Source organism: Tubulanus polymorphus, chromosome 5 (genome assembly GCF_964204645.1).
Source record: "Tubulanus polymorphus chromosome 5, tnTubPoly1.2, whole genome shotgun sequence".
NCBI classification, from domain to species: Eukaryota; Metazoa; Nemertea; class Palaeonemertea; order Tubulaniformes; family Tubulanidae; genus Tubulanus; species Tubulanus polymorphus.
Genome location: NC_134029.1, coordinates 19,090,295 through 19,103,677, shown reverse-complemented (window position 1 = coordinate 19,103,677; position 13,383 = coordinate 19,090,295). Strand labels below are relative to the sequence as shown.

General features: G+C 37.4%; 2 protein-coding genes across 2 annotated transcripts in view; one reads left to right on the top strand and one right to left on the bottom strand.

The window, feature by feature from the left end:
• The window catches only part of LOC141905861 (kelch-like protein 5), an 80,199-nt gene extending 70,609 nt beyond the window's left edge, over positions 1–9,590 (bottom strand). Inside the window, exons 1-2 of the mRNA XM_074794930.1 lie at positions 9,505–9,590; positions 7,251–7,332 (exon numbers count right to left, since the gene is read on the bottom strand). The gene's annotated coding sequence lies outside the window, so the exon portion shown is untranslated. The remainder of the gene's footprint in view (positions 1–7,250; positions 7,333–9,504) is intronic.
• A 204-nt stretch (positions 9,591–9,794) lies between these two features.
• Positions 9,795–13,241, top strand: LOC141905642 (ER membrane protein complex subunit 6-like). Its single transcript, XM_074794601.1, has 5 exons — positions 9,795–9,868; positions 11,230–11,390; positions 12,341–12,433; positions 12,947–12,966; positions 13,079–13,241. The coding sequence occupies exons 1-5, from the start codon at positions 9,826–9,828 to the stop codon at positions 13,107–13,109; spliced, it is 348 nt and encodes a 115-aa protein (XP_074650702.1). The 5' UTR covers positions 9,795–9,825; the 3' UTR covers positions 13,110–13,241.
• Positions 13,242–13,383: the final 142 nt, after the last annotated feature.

Genomic DNA, 13,383 nt, shown 5'->3' with positions numbered 1-13,383 from the left:
AATTCCCTCTGGTATAAATCTCCCCAAATTGGAATTCACAACAAATTTCAACAAAATATTTCAATATCCTTGATATATAGAACCATGATTCCAAAAATTTTAAATTCTCCGAGTCACGAAGTTAACCTTGGATAATCTGCGACTTTTAACAAGCTTCGTGTATAGATATGACATTATTCTGTGACTTTTAGGCAAGCTACATGCATCAAAAATGACATTATCATCGGTTTGAAAATCAATTTCTATGAAGAATTATATTTTAAACGAAACAAACATGTCTATGTTCATACATATTCCTAAATATTGTTGTAAAAACGTATTATACAGGCCCTATTCTAGTTTGATAGAAAACTGAATTTGGGGGATCTTTACCTAGGAGGATTTTTTTTACCTATATTCTGAAACAACAGTCTTAAGTTATCAAAATCAGGCCTTTCTGCTACTTCACAGAAAGCCCTATTCTTATCCTCGTGTGTAGAAATTATTAGGGTTTTCTGACTTTCGTCGAAAACCCTCTTGAAATTCTGTTGATTATTATTATTATATATTTTCCGCCGATTTCGTCAAATAAAATTCATCTTCATTCAGATTCGGCAACTGACAGCTTCGAAACGAAATGTATAAATTGATACTGTAATAACGGTCTCTCTGAACCAACAGATTGTCTGAATGTACTTTCCATCCTATTTGAAACTTAAAATTACTTATTAGGTCACGGTAAATGAAGAATTGAATTGAATTGTTAGACAACAAGCACCAGTGAAATAACAGTTTGTGACGTCATTTAGTAAGTAAATAAAGGAGGGCTCCGAGAAGTTCCAAATCACGGGGGACTATACTGGGGTTCGACCATTCAACCAAAAAGAGGATTGCTCCGATAATATCCAAATCATCTCATTTTATTTTTTCCATCGAATACCCGGTAATTAATTTTTCCTTTCGATCACATGCATCCAGAAAACCCGTTATCGCTGCTTTGCAGCTATATATTATTATTATTATTATTATTATTATTATTATTATTATTATTATTATTATTATGATCATCATTATTATACTTATTATTATTATTATTATTATTATTATTATTATTATTATTATTATGAATTTTCTAACTTTCACACTCTCTCAACTAAAAACTAAAAATATGAAGACTTCTATATCTGAAGGCTAATGCAAGACAAAAACCAGCCAATAATAATGAGACACAAATGCAGAAATTGAATGCCGAGAATACCAGCCTGGCTTGATTGTCAGTCTATGATCGGGCATATTTCTTACTGCTAATTGAGAATATCTCAGACTGTTCTGTATTAAGGACACCATAGTTTATCATACCGTCCAAGACGAGAACATACGCCTTGTTTACAGTTAAGGAATATGGATTCCTTCCAAAAACATGAAAGTTATTCCATGTCTGATTCATAATGTAGATTACACAAGACAATTTCCCCCCACACGGGAAAGCAACCACGTATCATTATCCATGGTGAAATTTATAGATTAGACAAAACGTATCAAGCTGTCATACGGTAATTCTAAATGACATAGATTCAATTTTTTTCTTTTCAAAATTCGAACACACAAAATTCGGGTGCAGACGGGCATGTGATAAACTGAAGACAAATTTTGCAAAATCAATTCTTTCGACTCTCATGATCTAGAAAGAAACTGAAGTCGAATCGATTTCTAAATCATAGGCAAGGAAGGGTGTATCTCGAATCTCACCCCCCAGAAAATTTGAATGTGCCCTCTAAAGAGCCTGGAGATTTTTTTTCCTAAATTCTCTGCGGGAGGGCCACCAGAACCCCACCCCTGTCTCGCTTGCAGCCCTCACAACGTCAAATTTATCCAATATCGAGGTGCAGCCCCCTTCCTAGATCCGTCCTTGGCAAGCAGACCCCACAACTGCTGAACTAATGGAGACAGAACGATAACCCCATGTTACATCTTAACACTAAACATTGACGACTACACAAATATCTGTGTATGAAAATCTATATTCACCTGCTGCAGCAGATTTTAATGGCCCTGTTCCCCATAAGTTGATTCCATGTACGTATAATCACATTTCCTCGCGCGTTATCGAATAGAGTGTAGTTCTAGATGCATAATCACAGTTTACAGTCTGACGATAGGGTAAACTTCTACTCCGATTCCTGCCGATCTATCACGCGTGTACCCCCGAAAATACAAAAAACGTCCTCGGTCGTACGACAATAAGGCGAACTCAGTATTTTATGCGAGGTAACGCAATGTTGTGTCGGATCTAGCAGACGGCATTCAGAGACAGATGCTCAAATCTTCGGGCAGACGCGTGCGCTCGCTCGCTTGCACGCATCGGCGTTGAAACTTCTGGAGACAGTCGTCGTGCGCGACTAATGAATTAATTGATTTTCTTATGATCCCTAGCGAGGTTAAAGTCACAACATCACGCAGGTGAATGAAATTTTGTTCAGCCAATGTTGGAATGAATTGAGAAAATCCATGGCAGCGGCAACTGCCGAACCACCGGTCCACTGATCCACTGATCCATAGGTTTCCGATTTAATCATTTCACTCTGCACTCAAAAAGGAGATCAGAAGCTAGTATCAACTGATATGAATCCGAAATGGATAACTTCTCATGAAATCGAAAAACGTTTCTAAGCTTGAAATTGTCAAGTTTCATCCATCGAAAAACATGGCATCCTTCTCCACTAATTATGTAAATGATCATGAAAGATATCGCTTGAATGATGGAGAAAATGAATGTATCGATGTTAACATCGACCGAGGTGTCGATATCAAATTCAGCACAACGGCTTAATTTCTAGTGAAACCAGCTATAGGTTTCAAGTGTTTAAATGATTTCAATTCTGCACAACTCCGAATTCCGAAAGCAACTTAACGGAAAATCGAATTCGGGTTTAACCTTTTTCTCGTGAAACCGGATATGAAATTAGTACCACCCGTACTAATTATTCCCTAGTCATTTATCACCAGGTGAAATCAATTCAGCTTTGATGATATATTCCGCGCGCGCGTCGCGCGACTAATGAATATCGTTTCTCATCTCGAGGGCGGAATGGATTTTTTCTTCCTACATTTTTCAATTTAAAAACGCTCGTCCTCGTCGTCGTGGTATCTACTTCTATCTAGGGGCGCGCGCGACGTGAGAGAGGTTTGAACGCTCGTTGAACGTCGACGGTGAACGTGTTAACGTTCTACACCGTTGAATCAATCACAGTTTCATTGATCACGAAAGCAGCCGACGATTCCCATGAAAATATACGCCTTCGCCGTTCGTTCGTCGGGTTGACGTACGTACGCGTTGAAACGATCGCTGCACTCCAGGGAAAATTTGAAAAATATCTTTCAGCTCAGTTTAGCGCGTCATTTTAAAGCACGCGCTCGATAATCCTGATTTTCTTTAGGCTGCAATTACGCATATGCAGTTTCAATCACGATGGCCTGCGCTTATAGTACCCCAGTCTCGTACGATGACTTTCTCTTCGATATTCCAAAAACTACAAATTCCAACCAGAGCATTTTCAGTTTCAACGACCACATTCGAATGACCCAATCATGTATTGAAATACACTACGATTTAACTACTCAAAAACTACTTGTCTAAAGAACAATCATCATAGTTTCCCGAATGATTCTCCAGTCTCTGTTTACGATTCACTGCAAATATCTTACTATCATACAATCAATACAGCGTGCAACTTTTTACCACGAGACTTCGAGAATTATCCAACTAATCGAGTCAGTTTTTTATTCATTTTTCCAAAAATTCGATCGAACGAAAAAATCTCGATGGACGAAATATCTCACCGATGTATACCACCATTTGAATCCATCGCGCGCAATTAAACTTCCCGAATTCGTCGACGATAAAATCGAGAGCCTAACATCGAATCATCCGATAGAAATATTCAATATCCACAAACGCATCGAATATTAATAGAAACCAAACTTTAATCCACGCGAGGCAAACGCCGCGAACGTTTAGAAACCAAACTTTAATCCATCTAAGGCATCGTTCAAACTGACCGAGCCACCATCATCGCATAAAACCAGCACGATGTACTCGCGCATAAATCTATAAACGATGAGAAGTTGACGACATAAGACACGAACGACACTTCATCGACAGCGGCGACCGATATGTTATCGAATCATGTTCCGCCTCCGAAAAAAAAACCCCATTAAAACGTTCCGCGCGATTGATAAATAAACTACGTACGTTCATTTGCAATGGAAATTCGCGGTGCTTATCGTCACGTCTCGCGAATCGACGAATTATCAGCGTCGATTTTACCGGCATCCGTCGGAATCGGTCCAAAACATCGATTAATATAGCCGCGAACACGCTGAGTTGATTTGGTGCTGGTTGAAATTGGCCTGGATCGGACTCGAGTCAAATTTGGGAGAGCACGTTTGTTCGTAAATCGCACACTCCATACTAAAAATGCTGTGACAAGGCCAGGTAGCACTTCGGGAACCAGTAAGCATACACACGCAATAATTTGACCCAAGTGCTTAAATTCGGCACAGGCCTGGTCCAAGCTTTTTAGTTCCAGTCAAATTCAGGTCCCGGTAAAACATACATGCTGTTCTCACTTGGCATCTGTGTGAACGGTTTACCCGGGTTTAACTCGGCAAGGGTAAGGAACCGAATTTATCGCAGGAAAAAAAAATGTTCGAGTATGATCGCAGCTTATCGCTCACTGATAACCAAAAATTCATACGCCCAATAAGATTTGTAGATATTTTATCCACCAATCTACAACAGTTGTACACCAATCAAGAAGATCCATGCATCGCTAATACTGATCGCTAATCATCCGATTTCCGCAATAATCTAGTGACCAGTACAGTTTGCTTGAGAACTCCATTCATATTTTTGAATATAAAAATCGAAGTAGTCACATCATAAAGTGTAGCAAGTATATCCTTATTACATGCGTGTGGCACCGCCATCTACCGACCGCAAATATCAGATAGAAACCATAATTTTTTTCATACAGGGCATATTTTGTGTTCGCCACTCAGAAATCCACATCATCAAACCTATTCATTATTAAAAGCTGATGCATTCATATTAATAGTACACAGCGCTAACCTGCTCATCGCCAGCAGCTAATGATCACAAACATCGGATTAAAACATCATATTTTCATGAACTGATCCATTCGATTATCGATGAATTAGAATCGAGCAGACGCTATGGCTACGTATGCACGACAACTGTCGTTCATCAATTCAGTCACCTGTAACTAGTAACCATCAGCAATGCAAGGTGATATTTTTTTTGCGTAATACGATATCGTGCCATCCCGACACGACCGAGTGCAATATCGGGTGCAATATACTGTACGTGAAAATTATTGTTGAGGAGGCTAAAAGAATCGTTTAAAACTGGTTAAAGAATTTACCCAGGCCCGGTTTTTCAGACGGTAGCACCGTAGGGACGTGCTACCGTCGCGAACATCTTGTGCCCTTTTTTTTCATTCTTTTTTCTATGTCCATAAAGTAGAGGCACAAAAAAAGGCACATTTTTACAAGACGAGGTAGATAATCTTAAACAAAGTGCACATAATGGGGAACCGGCACACCAGCTATCCCGTCAGATGGCGCCACTGAGATATCAGACGCACTCGATCAAAATTAGTTCATTTTCAAGTAACTTTGATCTCAATTTTTGGGCTTCCAATCCAAAGATTGGGAAAATCACACATCATAATAAACTCTGATTAGTCTTCATTGGAGTTCATACATGCTACGATTTTCATATATCATGCATAGAATTTGAGAAATTATTGTTAGATTTTAATTGAGTTTGAGAAGAAATCCAGCGTCGACGTCGTATTGTGCACTAGCGAACCTGGCGGATTATGGCGGAATTCCGTCTGCCACAGTAGCGTTGCCGGTACCCCATTCTTCAAGATTTTGTCTTTATTACCTGGAAACTACATCTCAATACTGTTATTCGTTGGAAAGCACTTCGCACCAGGACATTAATTGCTTGGAAATTGCAGCAAAAAGCAAAGTTTTTCAATTGCTCAAAACATTTCGGTTAAATTCGAATGAATCTTTCTCTCAGAAATATCAACGACTATTCGAAATTATACCAATTGCCGAGTATAAAAATGAATTTCAATCTTTGTTGGATCCTGTGATGATGAATGGATTAAGGAGCCTAGAAATTCATGAAGTCGAAAGAAAATTAACTATTTTTGACAACGTAAGACTGAGTGCTCGTCACGCCATCTTACGAGATACGGTGTTATACCACTTATGTTTTTTTGGTTTAAATCTATCGTGAAACTGGACCCAAAAATGCTGAATCCTAAAAGATTTTCATAGCCCTAGCGATCATTAACCACCAACAAATTTTTAATGTAAGCACTTTTTAAGACTGTCAGACTTGCTATAATCATTTTTGTTGCGATTACGATTATGATTACGATTTATTTACACTCCAACCATTTCCATGGTATATGGAGGAAAACTATTACACATGTATATACAAATATTTACAAAACAACACTGAAGTGATTAAAATTTAGAGAATGAAAACGTAACGAAATATATATATACATCAACTATTTACAATACTATATATACTATTGGAAGATCTATATACATCTAAGCCGGTCTTAATGAATTTAGCTAAGTTGACCGTTGGGTTTTTCAGAATATCAAGGGTATTAAAGGTATTCAAATTCAAAAAGTTTTTGCGTTGTTCGTTAAGTAAGGTACAGTCAAACAGAAAATGGGATTCGTCACCTAAAGTATTACAAGCGGGGCATATTCTATCGGCTCTGTCTAAATGAAGGTTTGAAAATTTGTTCACAGGTAAAATATAGGACCCGACCCTAAATTCAAATAAACTAGTTCCTAAGTCATCACCAAGTTCTATTATATACTTCTCTAACCTAATATCATTTTTATATTGCCTAAAGTTAGTGTATATCGGATTAGTATTTATGGCAGATACAGTTTCTTGAAGGTGCTGGTCACGGAGTATCTGTTTTATTCGTTTTGAAAAAGATTTACTGTTAGTCATGAATTGCTGCGTCCAAATGCAGGACAAACCACAGTCATCAAATGTACAACTACAAGGCTGCCCCCTATAACACAGTCGACACACTAAGGGTTCACGTTGGGGCTTGAAATATGAGGGAAATTAAGTGATTTCCATTATTTAGTACAAAAACAACTCATGTACAAAATAAATGCTTCAAAAAATTACTACTTACCAATAATTGTTTCTCCGTAAATATTCAAAATCTTAGACTTCAAACACGAATATCAATCATAAATCAGCCTACTAGCAGCTGTCTAAAAAAATCAGAACACGAAAGGTTGCGTAAGAAGTTTTGTTAGATTGTGAAATGAAATAGGGGGCCATTTACAATCCTATTCAAGTTTAATCAATTCTTCAATCGGTTATAAAGTTCCGATGAACAATTGGTCGTTCATTATCAGGCGGTCGCGACGCCTTACTTAACAAGGGATGAAATGGCTTTGCTTTTGCCTGTGACCGTATTGATGCGGCAGCAACCACTTCGCATGCGCAGCAACTTTCCGAAGTCCATGGTCAGTTCAAGTTCAATTGATTTTTCTCAAAAACCTCTGTCTAGCCAAGGCAATCACACTTCTAAGGAAAGTATCAATTTTTGAATTGATATAGAAAAACTGTAATGTGTTGTTTGATTGACAGCTCACAATCGCTCGGAAGTTGCCGTGCATGCGCAGTGCCGTGGGTTCCGCAGCATCAATACGGTCACAGGCAAAAGCCAAGCTGTTTCATCCCTTGTTATTTTTATAGTAAGGCATCGCGACCACCTGATAATGATCCTTCAATCCAAGCTAGTTTACAAGCCCCTGTGGTTCAATTGAGTTATTTGTCTCCATAGCTTGATGGATGAGGCATTTGACTCGCAATGGAGAGGTTGAGGGTACAGATCCCGGTAAAACCTTAAATTAGGGCAGGACATATATCAGTATTTCCTATCTTACAGATCCAACAACCAAAGTTATGAACCGATAAGTCATCTGCACATTGTTATTGACTGGTGATGGGGTAGAATTAGAAGAACTATAAGACACTGTCACTAATCATTCGTGCAGCGGATGAGTCTTGGCATCGGTTTCTGTTCATTTGTTTGACGAACCAAGTCAACACATTATCAATAGATCTGTGAAGAGTCATTGGTTAATGACGTGAAAAAGTAATTCACACTTTTCAAGTTATAAGTCAATTTAATTGTTTGGAATTCCTGTTAGTTTGATTTATGTCAATAGGAAACACACTTATGTCCACTTAGTGTCAATAACTTGATATCTATCATTAGGCCAAATAAAAAAAATTAGTTGTTTATCGTCCCCGCCCGACCCTACGAAAAATACCCGACCCAATTTTTTTTTTTTTTATTGTGTTCTATTTTGGTTCCAATCGAAAATACTTGCCATAGCTGCCGTTTCATGTCGATTGTAGGACAGTATAGCAGCAAACAAAACGATTTATCGATCGACGAAGTACGTTCACTGAATAACAAATTGAAGTCAATATTCCGTTATGGAGCGTACACAGCGTGGATTTCCGGTTGTGGAGCATATTTAGATCGATTTTAAAATCTAAGTTAATAAAGTTCTATGAATTGAATTGTATCTGTATTGCTTGTGGCGCCACACTTCCAGTCGATGGAAAACATGCTTTATTTCATCAATCGTATATCATTTACAACACTCGATCTAAAATAAAAAAATCTAAAAAACCTCCCGGCCGACCCAAGCTTTTTGAAAATAAGGACGATAAACAACTAATTTTTTTTATTTGGCCTCACATTTTCAGTTTGTTACATAGACTGACTGGTGGCCGCTTTTACTTAGTGGCAACCTGTCCGCCCAAGAAATTGGGCCATGGCAATGCAATAGAATGAAGGGTTTGCGGCCTAGGTTTGTGTTTGCATGAACTTCGGTGGGAGGCAATCAAACCCTGGCAAGTGAGGATGGTGTCAACTAAGGCCTTTTTATGAACCAGCAAAATCGAAATAGATTAGCTATTTAGATTATATAGCCGATTAGTGTCAATTAGCATAACCGGGTATGTTGGTTGATAAAAACGCCAGGTAGAAATTATTCAATTATGGCCTACTCAGCAGCGACTTCTACCGAGAACACCATATCGGTTGGATTAGATAATCGGCATACTTGGTCGCCGAGCGAGTATGCTGAGTATGCTAATCGATTATGATAACCAATGTTCATGAAAATGACGGATTATGACATAACCCATGCTCATAAAAACGTTTTGCATACTCGAATATATTAATCGAGTGTTCATAAAAAGGCCTCTACTGTCTACTGTACTGTCACGTTCAGTCGTTCATGCAAGCATAATTCTTGCAGTAATGGAGCGCCATTAAAAAGCAACTATCGACTGACGACCGGGTGAAATGTCATGGTGAGCTGAAGAATTTAAGACGACAATGCATTTCAGAAACTTACCAGACACAAGAGAAACAACAAAATCAAATAAAAACCCAATAAATTTCAAAAAAATTTTTTAATGGTAACGGAAGTCTCCACATAACGTAAACGTATGGTTAGAATATTTACCGAATGAAACCGAATCAAAATACAACGCTGTGCACAGCGCGGTGATAAAATAAGCTAAACCGAGTGGATCGATTAAGAACCATTTTACGCTTTTTCAATATCAGTTAGCTTCAATTCAGCCACCAGTCATCAGTAATCAATCAATTCGAACCATCAATTCAATTCAAATCTAAACAAATAAGAGACAATTTATTTTGGTAATTAGCAAATATGGCGACCACTGTCACGTTAAAGGCTGGAAAGGTTCCAAAAGGTTTGGTTTTGTGCTGTTGCGTCTCTTTGACCACATAAAAGACCGTGACTTTACAGGGGATACTTTGTATTTCTTTTATTGGATACACTTGAAACCTCGAAAAACTGTCTTATACACAGTTAATTATGACTGCCGCCGGCCAGGAAATGACGTGTGTAGTCTGAGCGAATTTTGCTAAGCTCCATATTTCCAACAGAGTGTGTCATGTCGTAAAAATTATGATGTTCACAGTCACCCTCATTTCCACTTTTCGAGAAACTACCCGATCGTTGGAAGCTTTACTAGAGATGACATTATTCTTAGTCTAATTTGAGGCTACTGTCTGTCACACCTTTCGGAATTTGCATTCAGAAATAATCAACAATTTTTACTAAAAATGTTTTTGTTTTCATTTCTCGGCGATAATTTACTCTGCATACGCTCGCCTGATGCTAAAAAACTGCTCCGCTGACGCTCAGAAACGTTGCTTTGACGTCATCACCTATTTATAAGCATAACAAAATACCCTAGTTGGCGCCACGTGACTGGCCGCAAAAGCCGTTTTTCAGCATTACGTGAGCGTATGCTAGGTAAACAATCGCTGATAGATGAAAACACAAACAAATTTGTGCCAATTCATAATTAATTTCTGAATGCAAATTCCTTAACTGGACAAATTGATAGACAATATTCCCAGATAAATTAACGAAATTACGGACCAAAACGTCGCACGGAGAGGTGTGACAGACAGTAGACAGTAGCCGGTGGCAAACAGACTTTATAAGAATATTTACTAATTGTAGAACCTAAGGCACTAACCCAAAAAAACCTTCACTATTATAACATATTACTTTGTACAGCCTTAACCAAACCCTAACCCTCAAGAACCTATACTATAAACCTTAATTTTCTGTACCGGTAGTTCAAAAATCCGCCATTTTGTTTTCCGTTTCATGATCAAACCAAAAAGTTCAAAAGGAGGACTAGGCCTCCTCTCATTAATTTAAAGTTACCTAATACAATCCTGGGGGTAAGCTTTTGAAATTGGATGGGGCTACCAAATACACCTTACTTGCTAGTCGCTTGTTTTGTGGTTTATGTAAATATCCAATGTTGAAACTATACGATCATTCGTTTGGTTTGGCTTTACGTTGCTTGGATCTTGGTTTCCCAATTGGATTATTCTTTAACTTCACGACGGGATGGCCTTTGATCTAAGCAGCCAGCAGGACATGAACCCACTTGTTACTCTTTATTTTTATGAAGAATGCAACAGATTCACGGCTTATCTCACTGAGCTACTGAGAGACAGGTTAAACTGTTGATCAATTATATTGTGGCATATCAAATTGACACAAAAAACATTACTTCTTATATTGTAGATAATGTTGCGTACAGTGAAGGTGCAATCAGATCAAATGCTGCATTTCTGGATTATTGTCGAACGTCGATGTGCGCTCTAGCCGGCTGTACAGCAGGAATCATGGGTCTGACGAGTTTATACGGATTTATATTTTATTTCATCACGTCGTTCATGTTATCTGTAAGTCATTTTCTTCTTCCACATGATGCTCTTGTCTATGTTCGTTGTTTTTAACCTGTTTTTTTTTTTGAGGATATTTGGCCAATTCTTAGAGTACATACCGTACCTCGAAGTGATCTTGAAATATGAGCTGTGAAACTTCGCAGTCTGAATGAGTTATCGTTTTCGTATTCGTTTAACACCGTATTGAAGAATCGCATGGAGAAAAGTTACTGCATCTGTTTTACAATATGTTTCCATGCCTAGTAAAAACCATGACTTTTTATTGATTTGAAAATAAAGCATAGAAAAATTGTTAATCATGATAAAACTTATATTCCATAAGATGGCGACCTCTCCGAGAAGGTTACAAACAATAGACCCTATGAATCATTGATTCCTTAAAAACTCCTTCTAAACCAAAAATGCGTTTAAAGGTTTTTGAAACTCATTAATTCGAGCAAAATACCCAAAACTCCTTCAATTTTGAGAAATAAGCCATTAGAAATTTTTGTCTAGTTTGTAGCTGTACAAGTAGACTACGCCTAAATCAGAACCAAAGTTGGGACAATGAGATTTTTTACACAATTAGGAGGTTACCAAATATAGTTAAGTATGGCATAAAATTTTGCTGACAAAACCTCCAAATCAATGGTTTAGCTAAGTATTGAGTTAGTAGTCTACAGTAATTGCAGACACTTCCTTGAAATTTGAGACTGTCCCCTTGAAAACTTATATCCAGGAATGACTGATCGATTGGGACCCTGAAAATTGACTATAGATGTTGAAAACATTTTACAATCCAGTTCTATCAAATAATGCAACACACTCATGCGCTGACTTAGGTGCATTAATTGATCATCTGAAAAGTTGGTCGAGGGTCATGTTTCAACTAACACTATTTGTATTTTTAAACCAGTCTTCGTTAAAATGAAGTTTCCATTAATTATGTGTTTCTTTAAATTTTTCAGGTGATGCTTTTTCTCAAAGCTGGATCGCAATGGAGTAAATTCTTTCGTTCTAGGATTGAACTATTCACTGGTGGACTTCTTGGTGGTTTATTCGTATCCTTTAATATATGTGTATGACATGTTATCAAATATCAGTCCTTTTAGAAAAAAGAAAAACGATTAGAATACTGGATAGAGGCTAAATGAGACGCCTATATGGAATTTTATCAATTTTGAAATTTTTTTTTATCAGTTACGTAAAAGAAAGAAAAAACTGTGTTTATATTTTCAAGTGGTCGTGTTGAAAGAGTCTCAGTTGTGAAAGAAGAGAACAAAAGCAAAACTTTTCAGGAAAGGGGTCTTATATTCCAATCCATCTGAAAATTTGATAGTTGGACATTTCTATTTTTGTAAAAAATGAATATTTTACAGCAAATAGAAATTTTTATGATAATGATAATTAAAATGGTATTTATTAAGTGCTGTAATTCCATTGCAAGATAAACTTCGAAAGCGCTCCTCTGGAGTATCTAAGTATGCACGAAAAAGAACTGCTTTGAGACGAGACTTGAATTGGACAACTGACGTATATTAAAAAATGTTTTCCTTGACTCCATTCTTTTTCAGACGTATATTTTGTTTTGGACGTATCCTTTTTGAAATCTTATTTGATAATGCATGTCGAGACACTTGTATTATCTGAACTTTGTAATCAGGACTTTGCACTATTCTCCTTCACTTGAGTGCTTATTTTTATAGGTTTTTATATGGGATGGTTCACGTGTATTGAAATGACGACCCGAGTGTGCATTTCTCTCACAATTCGATGTTTTTTAATCAATCGATGTCCACTACTGATGATCATGTATTAGTATTTGATGTACATAAATGTTTAAATAAATTATTATCACATTGTCTCGTATTTCTGGTCTTTGAATTTGGTAGTTTTTGCTGTCCTCGGCTCGGGAGCCCGGTATTTTGAAAAGAAAGTAGAATCTTAACAAAAAAATACAACTCTCCATAGTTTAGCGAAGCCACACTCCACTGTCATCAATGACTGCGGA